A 14,978-nucleotide genomic window follows, 5' to 3' on the forward strand; every position below is an offset into this window, starting at 1 on the left:
CTACATAGGGATTTATACACTATATAGGGAATCATACACTATATAGGGATTTATACACTATATAGGGATTTACACACTATATAGGGATTTATACACTATATAGGGATGCATACTCTATATAGGGATTCATACACTATATAGGGATGTATACACTATATAGGGATTTATACACTATATAGGGATTTATACACTATATTTTTGTATTTATTTTATATATATTTCACCTTTATTTAACCAGGTAGGCCAGGTGAGAACACATTCTCATTTACAACTGCGACCTGGCCAAGATAAAGCAAAGCAGTGCGACACAAACAGAGTAATATATAATCAAACATACAGTCAAAAACACAATAGAAAAGAAAAATATAAAAATCTATGTACAGTGTGTGCAAATGTAGAAGAGTAGGGAGGTAAGGCAATAAATAGGCCATAGAGGTGAAATAATTACAATTTAGCATTAATACTGGAGTGATAGATGTGCAGATGATGATGTGCAAGTAGAGATACTGGGGTGCAAAAGAGCAAGAGGATAAGTAACAACATGGGGATGAGGTAGGTAGTTGGGTGTGATATTTACAGATGGGCTATCTACAGGTACAGTGATCGGTGAGCTGCTCTGACAGCTGATGCTTGAAGTTGGAGAGGGAGATATTAGACTCCAGCCTCAGAGATTTTGGCAATTCGTTCCAGTCATTGGCAGCAGAGAACTGGAAGGAAAGGCGGCCAAAGGAAGTGTTGGCTTTGGGGGTGACCAGTGAAATATACCTGCTGGAGTGCGTGCTACGGGTGGGTGTTGCTATGGTGACCAGTGAGCTGAGATAAGGTGGGGCTTTACCTAGCAAAGGCTTTACCTAGCAAAGACTTATAGATGATCTGGAACCAGTGGGTTTGGATATGTAGTGAGAACCAGCCAACAATAGCATACAGGTCGTAGTGGTGGGTAGTATATGGGGCTTTGGTGACAAAACGGATGGCACTGTGATTGACTGCATCCAATTTTCTGAGTAGAGTGTTGGAGGCTATTTTGTAAATGACATCGCCGAAGTCGAGGATCGGTAGGATGGTCAGTTTTACGAGGGTATGTTTGGCAGCATGAGTGAAGGAGGCTTTGTTACGAAATAGGAAGCCAATTCTAGATTTCATTTTGGATTGGAGATGCTTAATGTGAGTCTGGAAGGAGAGTTTACAGTCTAACCAGACACCTAGGTGTTTGTAGTTGTCCACATATTCTAGGTCAGAACCGTCTCGAGTAGTGATGCTAGTTGGACGGGAGGGTGCGGGCAGCGATCAGTTGAAGAGCATGCTCTTAGTTTTACTAGCATTTAAAAGCAGTTGGATGCCACATTAGGAGTGTTGTATTGCATTGAAGCTCGTTTCGAGGTTTGTTAGCACAATGTCCAAAGAAGGGCCAGAAGTATGCAGAATGCTGTCGTCTGCGTAGAGGTGGATCAGAGAATCACCAGCAGCATGAGCGACATCATTGATGTATTCAGAGAAGAGAGTCGGCCCGAGGATTGAACCCTGTGGAACCCCAATAGAGACTGCCAGATGTCCGGACAACAGGCCCTCCAGGTTGACACACTGAACTCTGAGAAGTAGTTGGTGAAGCAGGCGAGGCAGTCATTTGAGAAGCCAAGGCTATTGAATCTGACGATAAGAATGCGTGATTGACAGAGTAGAAAGTCTTGGCCAGGTCGATGAATACAGCTGCACAGTACTGTCTTTTATCGATGGCGGTTATGATATCGTTTAGGACCTTGAGCGTGGCTGAGGTGCACCCATGACCAGCTCGGAAACTAGATTGCATCATGGAGAAGGTACGGTGGGATTCGAAATGGACGGTGATCTGTTTGTTAACTTTCAAAGATTTTAGAAAGGCAGGGCAGGATGGATACAGGTCTATAACTGTTTGGGTCTAGAGTGTCTCCCCCTTTGAAGAGGGGATGACTGCGACAGCTTTCCAATCTTTGGGGATCACAGATATATACAGTGCCTTGCGAAAGTATTCGGCCCCCTTGAACTTTGCGACCTTTTGCCACATTTCAGGCTTCAAACATAAAGATATAAAACTGTATTTTTTTGTGAAGAATCAACAACAAGTGGGACACAATCATGAAGTGGAACGACATTTATTGGATATTTCAAACTTTTTTAACAAATCAAAAACTGAAAAATTGGGTGTGCAAAATTATTCAGCCCCCTTAAGTTAATACTTTGTAGCGCCACCTTTTGCTGCGATTACAGCTGTAAGTCGCTTGGGGTATGTCTCTATCAGTTTTGCACATCGAGAGACTGAAATTTTTTCCCATTCCTCCTTGCAAAACAGCTCGAGCTCAGTGAGGTTGGATGGAGAGCATTTGTGAACAGCAGTTTTCAGTTCTTTCCACAGATTCTCAATTGGATTCAGGTCTGGACTTTGACTTGGCCATTCTAACACCTGGATATGTTTATTTTTACCATTCCATTGTAGATTTTGCTTTATGTTTTGGATCATTGTCTTGTTGGAAGACAAATCTCCGTCCCAGTCTCAGGTCTTTTGCAGACTCTATCAGGTTTTCTTCCAGAATGGTCCTGTATTTGGCTCCATCCATCTTCCCATCAATTTTAACCATCTTCCCTGTCCCTGCTGAAGAAAAGCAGGCCCAAACCATGATGCTGCCACCACCATGTTTGACAGTGGGGATGGTGTGTTCAGCTGTGTTGCTTTTACGCCAAACATAACGTTTTGCATTGTTGCCAAAAAGTTCAATTTTGGTTTCATCTGACCAGAGCACCTTCTTCCACATGTTTGGTGTGTCTCCCAGGTGGCTTGTGGCAAACTTTAAACAACACTTTTTATGGATATCTTTAAGAAATGGCTTTCTTCTTGCCACTCTTCCATAAAGGCCAGATTTGTGCAATATACGACTGATTGTTGTCCTATGGACAGAGTCTCCCACCTCAGCTGTAGATCTCTGCAGTTCATCCAGAGTGATCATGGGCCTCTTGGCTGCATCTCTGATCAGTCTTCTCCTTGTATGAGCTGAAAGTTTAGAGGGACGGCCAGGTCTTGGTAGATTTGCAGTGGTCTGATACTCCTTCCATTTCAATATTATCGCTTGCACAGTGCTCCTTGTGATGTTTAAAGCTTGGGAAATATTTTTGTATCCAAATCCGGCTTTAAACTTCTTCACAACAGTATCTCGGACCTGCCTGGTGTGTTCCTTGTTCTTCATGATGCTCTCTGCGCTTTTAACGGACTTCTGAGACTATCACAGTGCAGGTGCATTTATACGGAGACTTGATTACACACAGGTGGATTGTATTTATCATCATTAGTCATTTAGGTGAACATTGGATCATTCAGAGATCCTCACTGAACTTCTGGAGAGAGTTTGCTGCACTGAAAGTAAAGGGGTTGAATAATTTTGCACGCCCAATTTTTCAGTTTTTGATTTGTTAAAGAAGTTTGAAATATCCAATAAATGTCATTCCACTTCATGATTGTGTCCCACTTGTTGTTGATTCTTCACAAAAAAATACAGTTTTATATCTTTATGTTTGAAGCCTGAAATGTGGCAAAATGTCGCAAAGTTCAAGGGGGCTGAATACTTTCGCAAGGCACTGTATAAGGATGTATACACTATATAGGGATTTATACACTATATAGGGATTTATACTCTACATGGGGATTTATACACTATACAGGGATTTATACACTATATAGTGATGTATACTCTACATATTTAAAAGGCTTCAGCTGTCACCATAGGAGAACCCTTATGACTCCAGGTAGAACCCTTTTGGGTTCCATGTAGAACCCTTTCCACAGAGGGTTCTATATACAGCCCTAAACGTCTAATATGTATGAATAGACAGCAGCCTACAGTTTACGTATTAGTACTGTATAACAAACAGCCTGTAGTTAGTGACAGGAAACATACACCGTCTGGTACCTGGAATCCTAGGAGGTTGGAGCTGCAACCGTTGGGCTCTGGGGTCACGTAACCATAGCGATGCACAGGTGTTTTACCTGATAAGGAAATATAAACTTTTAATCCAACCCTTGTGCAGATTATCCAAATATTAATTAAGAGAAGTTGTTATCAATAATCACAAATGTAACGTTCAGCACTCTATGGTGAAATTTATTGATGGGACCTTTCAAAAGTACTTCAGCAAAATATCTATTTTGCAGTTCTATCAGTTATCCCCATTCCATTGTCCATACTAGTATATGGTACTACTCTACTGATATCCATGATAGCCTTAACTTTAGGATATGGAGAAATGTATTAGGCTAGTGTGGATATTGGAACGTAGCGTAGTCATGGTGATTATATCCTAGCACATTCTTAGAATGACCGCAATGTGTTGGGTATGCTACTCTACTGATATCCATGATAGCCTTAACTTTAGGATATGGAGAAATGTATTAGGCTAGTGTGGATATTGGAACGTAGCGTAGTCATGGTGATTATATCCTAGCACATTCTTAGAATGACCGCAATGTGTTGGGTATGCTACTCTACTGATATCCATGATAGCCTTAACTTAGGATATGGAGAAATGTATTAGGCTAGTGTGGATATTGGAACGTAGCGTAGTCATGGTGATTATATCCTAGCACATTCTTAGAATGACCGCAATGTGTTGGGTATGCTACTCTACTGATATCCATAATAGCCTTAACTTTAGGATATGGAGAAATGTATTAGGCTAGTGTGGATATTGGAATTGAACCTGTAGGTCATGCTGTACTAACTATGGTCTGATGGGTACTATACCTCAGTCATCTGGTCAATCTATATCACTGATACTCACTGAAGTGATCTATTATTAATGTAATGTAAACATGTTAACACTGACCTCGGCTATACCTCTCTCATCAATATCACAGATGGATAACATGAGAATATATGTCTATTGACGAATGGGCCTCATGTTAGTAAACAGCCAAACAGTTCAATCAATTACTATTGACCATAAGTATGATAAACAGATGAACACAGAGGGGAGAGAGACAGAGAGAAGCCTAACCGGTGGTCTTTATTTGTAATAGCCTGAATGGGTACAATGTGATCTGTTATTTAGGAAATCAAGTTTGACTCTATACTGGGTCAAGGATAGCAGTCAGCATCTTGGTTTTAGTTACATTCAGCATCTTGGTTTTAGTTACATTCAGCATCGTGGTTTTAGTTACATTCAGCATCTAGGTTTTAGTTACATTCAGCATCTTGGTTTTAGTTACATTCAGCATCTTGGTTTTAGTTTCATTCAGCATCTTGGTTTTAGTTACATTCAGCATCTTGGTTTTAGTTACATTCAGCATCTTGGCTTTAGTTACATTCAGCATCTAGGTTTTAGTTACATTCAGCATCTAGGTTTTAGTTACACTCAGCATTGTGGTTTTAGTTACATTCAGGGATTGAATTCATTGCGGAAGTTCAGCACTATAGCACAATTGACGTTTAAAGGCAATGTTATCGCATTTGCGGAGACTGCATTCACACGGTCAACGCTGGTAAATGCTGCATATGTCGGCTCAATCTGAAATGACCTTTCAATTTCAATTACACACAACCCCCGTCTCATCCTTACCGTATTTGCACTTGTATTGACACACTCCATTGCGTCCCCCCATCAGTTCCACAAGAGAGTCAAAGTATCCGTTGGCTGCCTGGAGGCTCTCTCTGACGGAAGCCAACCCCCATCCAGAGTCCTCTTCCTGGGCTTCGAAGACAAGTATCTCAGAGCTGGCTGGATCCTCCCCTGGAGCATATGCCTCTGCTGCTTCTTCAATGGGCTCCTCCACTGCCTTCCCAAGGGTCTCCCGGTGAGCCAACTCTTTCAAGATGGCGTCTTGAATCTCTGTCTCTTCAGCGAGGTCTTCCTTCTCCACCCGGGCAGACAACTCTTTAATCATTGCTTCTGTTATCAGGGCCTCTGTTTCTTCTTCTGTTATGATAAAGGCGTCTACAGGGGCATCTGCTACCAGAGCATCAGCAACTGGGGTGTCCTCAACCGGCTCTTCGGCTACAACCTCGTCAGCTACAGCGGCATCTGTAACAGGCTCATTTGTCACTAGGGCTTCTGCCACAGCCTCAGCTGAAGGAGTATCATCAACGACCGGGCCACCTGCCTGCACGGTATCAACCTCCGACGGAACACCTACAGCAGCAGAGGTGGCAACCCTGAACGAGGTCGGAACAGCAGGAGGGCCGTCCTCTTCGCGGGTCGTCCTGCTGACCAGAGAAGCAGACATCCCAGAGGAGAGGAAGATGAAGAGCAGGAGGAAGGATACGGTACGGGGAAGCATGGTGGCCCGGTAGAAAGTCACTGCGCAGGTTCGTCTGCGAGGAAGACGTCCACATTTAAACAGACTCTGAGAGTACTGACTGTGTCTGTGTGAGAGGCAGAGGGGACTTTGGCCACTGATTAGGTCAGGGAGACAGCAAGGCACAGACAAATCGATGCTGGGTTCAAAGGTCAATAATCCTTTCCCACTGGGCACACCACGTCATTTCAACGTGGAGAATTGGGTAATATTTAATTAAGACGTTGATCCAATGAAATTTAAATATTTTTTCACCCACTCAAAAAGACAGCCAGAGGTTTGTTGAAATCCTAATGCTATTTATTGATTTATTTATTGATATTATCCTAATATCACTATGTTTTCAACCATCTACTTATACAACAACTTAATGTGTTATCACTGTGCTTCATCTAATAGCAGAACCAAACGATTACAGTTGAGATCACATTAAAAAGTACATTGTGCAAGTGATCAATGCTGTTGGAGATTCTGTACAGATTATATCATAGCAATTGTGAAGATTTACATAGAACTGCAACCTTTCCACGCCATCTTGAACATGAGCCCTTTCTACGATTACATTAAAAAAAAGCATTTTATAGTTACAACGGACTGACCTCAAAATGTGGTCATAGATGAAACTCATTTTTAAAGGTTGAATAAATAATGTTACGTTCGTTTGTAAGGTAGCCTTGACTTTAGTCTATTTTTCTGTTTTTACAAAAGTAATATTGAATTGTGTTTGGTTTACAATGCAACCAAATGATCAAGGATATCGAAGACTTGGATAGTTTAATCTTGCTTCATCTTATTCTTGAACTTGTATTTTTTTATTTAGTTAGAGACATAAATCCAACATATCATTTGTTAACAAGTTAATAGTCTATTTACTGTCTTGCGAAAGTGATATTGAATTGTGTTTGGTTGTCAACGCAACATAATGTCAGTATTTGAAGGAGATGTATCTCTTGTGCCACTGACTGGCTTTAATTCCAGTTTGTCTACAAATTTATAATTGATTTGTTAGATTCATGTCTCCATCTCAACCAAAGTTAAACTTCTACGGCAACAAAAGGTTGGTTGGTTCCATCCAATTGGTGACAGATTTTCATGCAAGTATTCTAAATTTCCGATTAAAGAATTAGACTTTTCCCACCAGTGGTGTTTCCACCAAACTGATTTGTTGCGAAAAAATATCAGTGCGTGATGACATAGCGCACACAAAATGTACTTTTTCCGCTTAAATGTTCATGTACAAACCGAATGTTCAATGTGTTTCCATCACATTTTCAACTCTACCGAAAGTTTTTGTCACAAACTGTTGCATTAAATAACAAATGTGCCTACTCTGGTCTTGGCATGTGCGCTCTAGTCAACAGTTTACAGATACAGTAGGTAGGCTAGTCCACTGCATTTTTTTGTATTTTTTTGTCAAGCATCGATCATCATGTCACCAGAATTAGACCCTCGATCTCTATTGGAAAGTAGCATCCTCTTCACCACCCCGTGAAGTGTTTCATAACTTATTTCATCTATAGCCTAAATGAAAGCTTTCCCCGAGTCGTAACGGGAGGACCACACACCATATCATCGCGTGACTCCCAAGTTTACCCGGATATAAATGTTATTTTTATCAATATTTGCGCAGGAAGTCGTTTCCACCGCCATTTCACTCGTAATTAATATAGAATGAGGATTGGAAACATGGTTGCACGCAGTGTAATGACGTGTGTGTGCTGAGGTGTAGTGGACTGTCCAGCAGGACAAGCGTTGGTGATTAAGTCTTTATATTATTAAGTCTTTATATAATCTTCCATTCCTCTCAAAAATTTTAGAAAAGGCTGTTGCGCAACAACTCACTGCCTTCCTGAAGACAAACAATGTATACGAAATGCTTCAGTCTGGTTTTAGACCCCATCATAGCACTGAGACGGCACTTGTGAAGGTGGTAAATGACATTTTAATGGCATCGGACCGAGGCTCTGCATCTGTCCTCGTGCTCCTAGACCTTAGTGCTGCTTTTGATACCATCGATCACCACATTCTTTTGGAGAGATTGGAAACCCAAATTGGTCTACATGGACAAGTTCTGGCCTGGTTTAGATCTTATCTGTCGGAAAGATATCAGTTTGTCTCTGTGAATGGTTTGTCCTCTGACAAATCAACTGTAAATTTTGGTGTTCCTCAAGGTTCCGTTTTAGGACCACTATTGTTTTCACTATATATTTTACCTCTTGGGGATGTTATTCGAAAACATAATGTTAACTTTCACTGCTATGCGGATGACACACAGCTGTACATTTCAATGAAACATGGTGAAGCCCCAAAATTGCCCTTGCTAGAAGAATGTGTTTCAGACATAAGGAAGTGGATGGCTGCAAACTTTCTACTTTTAAACTCGGACAAAACAGAGATGCTTGTTCTAGGTCCCTAGAAACAAAGAGATCTTCTGTTGAATCTGACAATTAATCTTAATGGTTGTACAGTCGTCTCAAATAAAACTGTGAAGGACCTCGGCGTTACTCTGGACCCTGATCTCTCTTTTGAAGAACATATCAAGACCATTTCAAGGACAGCTTTTTTCCATCTACGTAACATTGCAAAAATCAGAAACTTTCTGTCCAAAAATGATGCAGAAAAATTAATCCATGCTTTTGTCACTTCTAGGTTAGACTACTGCAATGCTCTACTTTCCGGCTACCCGGATAAAGCACTAAATAAACTTCAGTTAGTGCTAAATACGGCTGCTAGAATCCTGACTAGAACCAAAAAAATTGATCATATTACTCCAGTGCTAGCCTCTCTACACTGGCTTCCTGTCAAAGCAAGGGCTGATTTCAAGGTTTTACTGCTAACCTACAAAGCATTACATGGGCTTGCTCCTACCTATCTCTCTGATTTGGTCCTGCCGTACATACCTACACGTACGCTACGGTCACAAGACGCAGGCCTCCTAATTGTCCCTAGAATTTCTAAGCAAACAGATGGAGGCAGGGCTTTCTCCTATAGAGCTCCATTTTTATGGAACTGTCTGCCTACCCATGTCAGAGAAGCAAACTCGGTCTCAACCTTTAAGTCTCTACTGAAGACTCATCTCTTCAGTGGGTCATATGATTGAGTGTAGTCTGGCCCAGGAGTGGGAGGGTGAACGGAAAGGCTCTGGAGCAACGAACCGCCCTTGCTGTCTCTGCCTGGCCGGTTCCCCTCTTTCCACTGGGATTCTCTGCCTCTAACCCTATTACAGGGGCTGAGTCACTGGCTTACTGGGGCTCTCTCATGTCGTCCCTGGAGGGGGTGCGTCACCTGAGTGGGTTGAGTCACTGATGTGGTCATTCTGTCTGGGTTGGCTCCCCCCCCCCCCTTGGGTTGTGCCGTGGCGGAGGTCTTTGTGGGCTATACTCAGCCTTGTCTCAGGATGGTAAGTTGGTGGTTGAAGATATCCCTCTAGTGGTGTGGGGGCTGTGCTTTGGCAAAGTGGGTGGGGTTATATCCTTCCTGTTTGGCCCTGTCCGGGGGTGTCCTCGGATGGGGCCACAGTGTCTCCTGACCCCTCCTGTCTCAGCCTCCAGTATTTATGCTGCAGTAGTTTATGTGTCGGGGGGCTAGGGTCAGTTTGTTATATCTGGAGTACTTCTCCTGTCCTATTCGGTGTCCTGTGTGAATCTAAGTGTGCGTTCTCTAATTCTCTCTTTCTCTCTCTCGGAGGACCTGAGCCCTAGGACCATGCCCCAGGACTACCTGACATGATGACTCCTTGCTGTCACCAGTCCACCTGGCCGTGCTGCTCCAGTTTCTTTCAACTGTTCTGCCTTATTATTATTCAACCATGCTGGTCATTTATGAACATTTGAACATCTTGGCCATGTTCTGTTATAATCTCCACCCGGCACAGCCAGAAGAGGACTGGCCACCCCACATAGCCTGGTTCCTCTCTAGGTTTCTTCCTAGGTTTTGGCCTTTCTAGGGAGTTTTTCCTAGCCACCGTGCTTCTACACCTGCATTGCTTGCTGTTTGGGGTTTTAGGCTGGGTTTCTGTACAGCACTTTGAGATATCAGCTGATGTACGAAGGGCTATATAAATAAATTTGATTTGATTTTGATTATTTAACTACGGTATATTTATTTGCCCAGAAAGTTTAGAATGTACATATCACCTTAGTTTTGTTGATCTCCCGTTGACTTCATGCTCCCCTATAACTTGTTTTAAGTAATCTCATCCCTTACATTTTATCAGTGTGAACTAATTAAGATCACATTGACTCCAATGTGTAGCTTTATAAGTAACAAAATCACATTTGTGATAAGATGATCTCAGAATCATGTCTCTGATTAGCCAATCATATACAACGTCTTTGAGACATAGAGGGACATAGACATAGAGAGACTAGATTACATTTCTATATTTCAGACATAGAGGTAGAATGACAAGATCACATTTCTATATTTGAGACAGAGGTAGAATGACTAGATTGTATTTCTATATTTTATTGGTTTCAGGCATTCCGTAAAGTTGTCTTGTATTCCATTTGTACTATTTCAATCAATTATTTGTATTCATATTGAAAATTAATATTATTACCAGGGATGGAAAATAAGATGGCCCTTTTCAAACATCGCAAGGCACAGATTTGTGGGGCGAATTTTACCCGGGCTAGTAGAAATCACAGTCTACTCGTCCGACAGTCCGGTGCCCAAAGTCCTGAAATTCCATCCCTGGTGTCATGTAACACAATATCTCAAACAAGCAAATGACTGAAATGAGATGATACCTCATTAACCCCTAAGGGGAAATTAGTTTGTCAACATGTTTATAAAAATCCAATAATAAATCCATTCCACCATTGTGATAGAGCACGTCTCTCTGCTGCCCTCTGGTGTTTATTGAGAGTTATGCTCATGTTCCTGCTGATACAGTACCCCATTATCGCTTCTCTCTGCTGTGTCACAAAGGGCACCCTATTCCCTATTTAGCGCACTAATTTTGACCAGAGCCCTATGCGCCCCTGGTGAAAAATAGTGCACTATATCTATCACCTTGTTTGCAGTACAGACCTCATTGTGGAAAAGGGAGATACTGATACAATCAGTTCCTCTGAGTCGCAGTTTAGTCATTAGTATCACTGCCAACAAGCACCTCATTTGGTCTAGATAAAGCCCACTGGGCACAGACGTCAGTTCAACGTCTAGTTTTGATAAAACATTTGGTTGAGTTTGTCCTCTAATGTGAATTCAATTTGAAATCAACAAATAATCTCACCATGTTATGTGAGATTTAGGTCCAAAGTTGGGTGAAAAAAAGACACATTGAACGTCATCACATCACATTTTATTATTTTGTTTAAATGACATGGAGTTAAAACCTACAGGAAGGTCTCTCTCCAGGAACAGGGTTGGAGTTAAAACCTACAGGAAGGTCTCTCTCCAGGAACAGGGTTGGAGTTGAAACCTACAGGAGGGTCTCTCTCCAGGAACAGGGTTGGAGTTGAAACCTACAGGAGGGTCTCTCTCCAGGAACAGGGTTAGTGTGTAAACCTACAGGAAGGTCTCTCTCCAGGAACAGGGTTAGTGTGTAAACCTACAGGAAGGTCTCTCTCCAGGAACAGGGTTGGAGTTAAAACCTACAGGAAGGTCTCTCTCCAGGAACAGGGTTAGTGTGTAAACCTACAGGAGGGTTTCTCTCCAGGAACAGGGTTGGAGTTGAAACCTACAGGAGGGTATCTCTCCAGGAACAGGGTTGGAGTTAAAACCTACAGGAAGGTCTCTCTCCAGGAACAGGGTTGGAGTTGAAACCTACAGGAGGGTTTCTCTCCAGGAACAGGGTTAGTGTGTAAACCTACAAGAGGGTTTCTCTCCAGGAACAGGGTTGGAGTTGAAACCTACAGGAGGGTTTCTCTCCAGGAACAGGGTTGGAGTTGAAACCTACAGGAGGGTTTCTCTCCAGGAACAGGGTTGGAGTTAAAACCTACAGGAGGGTTTCTCTCCAGGAACAGGGTTGGAGTTAAAACCTACAGGAGGGTTTCTCTCCAGGAACAGGGTTGGAGTTAAAACCTACAGGAGGGTTTCTCTCCAGGAACAGGGTTGGAGTTGAAACCTACAGGAGGGTTTCTCTCCAGGAACAGGGTTGGAGTTGAAACCTACAGGAGGGTTTCTCTCCAGGAACAGTGTTGGAGTTGAAACCTACAGGAGGGTTTCTCTCCAGGAACAGGGTTGGAGTTGAAACCTACAGGAGGGTTTCTCTCCAGGAACAGGGTTGGAGTTGAAACCTACAGGAGGGTTTCTCTCCAGGAACAGGGTTAGTGTGTAAACCTACAAGAGGGTTTCTCTCCAGGAACAGGGTTGGAGTTAAAACCTACAGGAGTGTCTCTCCAGGAACAGGGTTGGAGTTGAAACCTACAGGAGGGTTTCTCTCCAGGAACAGGGTTGGAGTTGAAACCTACAGGAGTGTCTCTCCAGGAACAGGGTTGGAGTTGAAACCTACAGGAGGGTCTCTCTCCAGGAACAGGGTTGGAGTTGAAACCTACAGGAGGGTTTCTCTCCAGGAACAGGGTTAGTGTGTAAACCTACAAGAGGGTTTCTCTCCAGGAACAGGGTTGGAGTTGAAACCTACAAGGAGAGTTTCTCTCCAGGAACAGTGTTGGAGTTAAAACCTACAGGAGGGTCTCTCTCCAGGAACTGTGTTGGAGATAAAACCTACAGGAGGGTTTCTCTCCAGGAACTGGGTTGGAGTTGAAACCTACAAGGAGAGTTTCTCTCCAGGAACTGGGTTGGAGTTGAAACCTACAGGAGGGTTTCTCTCCAGGAACAGGGTTGGAGTTGAAACCTACAAGGAGAGTTTCTCTCCAGGAACTGGGTTGGAGTTGAAACCTACAGGAGGGTTTCTCTCCAGGAACAGGGTTGGAGTTGAAACCTACAGGAGGGTTTCTCTCCAGGAACAGGGTTAGTGTTAAAACCTACAGGAGGGTTCTCTCCAGGAACAGGGTTAGTGTGTAAACCTACAGGAGGGTTTCTCTCCAGGAACAGTGTTGGAGTTAAAACCTACAGGAGGGTCTCTCTCCAGGAACTGGGTTGGAGTTAAAACCTACAGGAGGGTTTCTCTCCAGGAACTGGGTTGGAGTTGAAACCTACAGGAGGGTTTCTCTCCAGGAACTGGGTTGGAGTTGAAACCTACAGGAGGGTTTCTCTCCAGGAACAGGGTTGGAGTTGAAACCTACAGGAGGGTTTCTCTCCAGGAACAGGGTTGGAGTTGAAACCTACAGGAGGGTTTCTCTCCAGGAACTGGGTTGGAGTTGAAACCTACAGGAGGGTTTCTCTCCAGGAACTGGGTTGGAGTTAAAACCTACAGGAGGGTATCTCTCCAGGAACAGGGTTGGAGTTAAACCTACAGGAGGGTATCTCTCCAGGAACAGGGTTGGAGTTGAAACCTACAGGAGGGTCTCTCTCCAGGAACAGGGTTGGAGTTAAAACCTACAGGAGGATTTCTCTCCAGGAACAGTGTTGGAGTTTAAACCTACAGGAGGGTTTCTCTCCAGGAACAGGGTTGGAGTTAAAACCTACAGGAGGGTTTCTCTCCAGGAACAGTGTTGGAGTTGAAACCTACAGGAGGGTTTCTCTCCAGGAACTGGATTGGAGTTAAAAACTACAGGAGGGTTTCTCTCCAGGAACTGGGTTGGAGTTGAAACCTACAAGAGGGTTTCTCTCCAGGAACAGGGTTGGAGTTGAAACCTACAGGAGGGTTTCTCTCCAGGAACAGGGTTGGAGTTAAAACCTACAGGAGGGTCTCTCTCCAGGAACTGGGTTGGAGTTAAAACCTACAGGAGGGTTTCTCTCCAGGAACAGGGTTGGAGTTAAAACCTACAGGAGGGTCTCTCTCCAGGAACAGTGTTGGAGATAAAACCTACAGGAGGGTTTCTCTCCAGGAACAGGGTTGGAGTTAAAACCTACAGGAGGGTCTCTCTCCAGGAACAGGGCTGGAGTTAAAATCTACAGGAGGGTTTCTCTCCAGGAACAGGGCTGGAGTTAAAACCTACAGTAGGCTTTCTCTCCAGGAACAGGGTTGGAGTTAAAACCTACAGGAGGATCTCTCTCCAGGAACAGGGTTGGAGTTAAAACCTACAGGAGGCTTTCTCTCCAGGAACAGGGCTGGAGTTAAAATCTACAGGAGGGTTTCTCTCCAGGAACAGGGCTGGAGTTAAAATCTACAGGAGGGTTTCTCTCCAGGAACAGGGCTGGAGTTAAAACCTACAGGAGGGTTTCTCTCCAGGAACAGGGCTGGAGTGCCCTGGTCTACAATCTACAATCTTTTGTGACAGAATATCAGATAGCGGACCTTTGACAGTATGTCAAAATACTGCCTATGTGGAGAAGATGGATCTGTGTGTGTTGTGTAGAGCAGTAGGCTGCAGGTAATGATAGGTGTGATGACGTGGACAGGTCTGGACTGGTAGGACGTGGACAGCCAAGGGATTGAACCCAGATTATATAGTAAAAGGATAAACAGTCAAATCAAATCACGTCACTATTTATTTGGATCGGCGGTTGTATGGTTTGCTTGTATGACATCAAAGCCATATTTCCTATAATCATCACCACATTTAACCACAGCCTTAATTATATCTTTATTGTTAAAAGACTATTAAATAGTCTGATAAGTCAAATAAGATATTTCAATGATGTCACTACA

The 14,978-nt window shown here is 43.2% G+C and overlaps 1 protein-coding gene across 1 annotated transcript in view; it reads right to left on the bottom strand.

Annotated features, from left to right (window-relative positions):
* LOC139367896 (uncharacterized) overlaps positions 1–6,870 on the bottom strand; it is a 16,004-nt gene extending 9,134 nt beyond the window's left edge. Inside the window, exons 1-2 of the mRNA XM_071106266.1 lie at positions 5,581–6,870; positions 3,936–4,012 (exon numbers count right to left, since the gene is read on the bottom strand). Of these exons, the coding sequence (XP_070962367.1) occupies positions 3,936–4,012; positions 5,581–6,298 (795 nt within the window). The 5' untranslated portion in view covers positions 6,299–6,870. The remainder of the gene's footprint in view (positions 1–3,935; positions 4,013–5,580) is intronic.
* Positions 6,871–14,978: the final 8,108 nt, after the last annotated feature.

This window comes from Oncorhynchus clarkii, chromosome 16 (assembly GCF_045791955.1).
Source record: "Oncorhynchus clarkii lewisi isolate Uvic-CL-2024 chromosome 16, UVic_Ocla_1.0, whole genome shotgun sequence".
In the NCBI taxonomy this organism is placed as follows: Eukaryota; Metazoa; Chordata; class Actinopteri; order Salmoniformes; family Salmonidae; genus Oncorhynchus; species Oncorhynchus clarkii.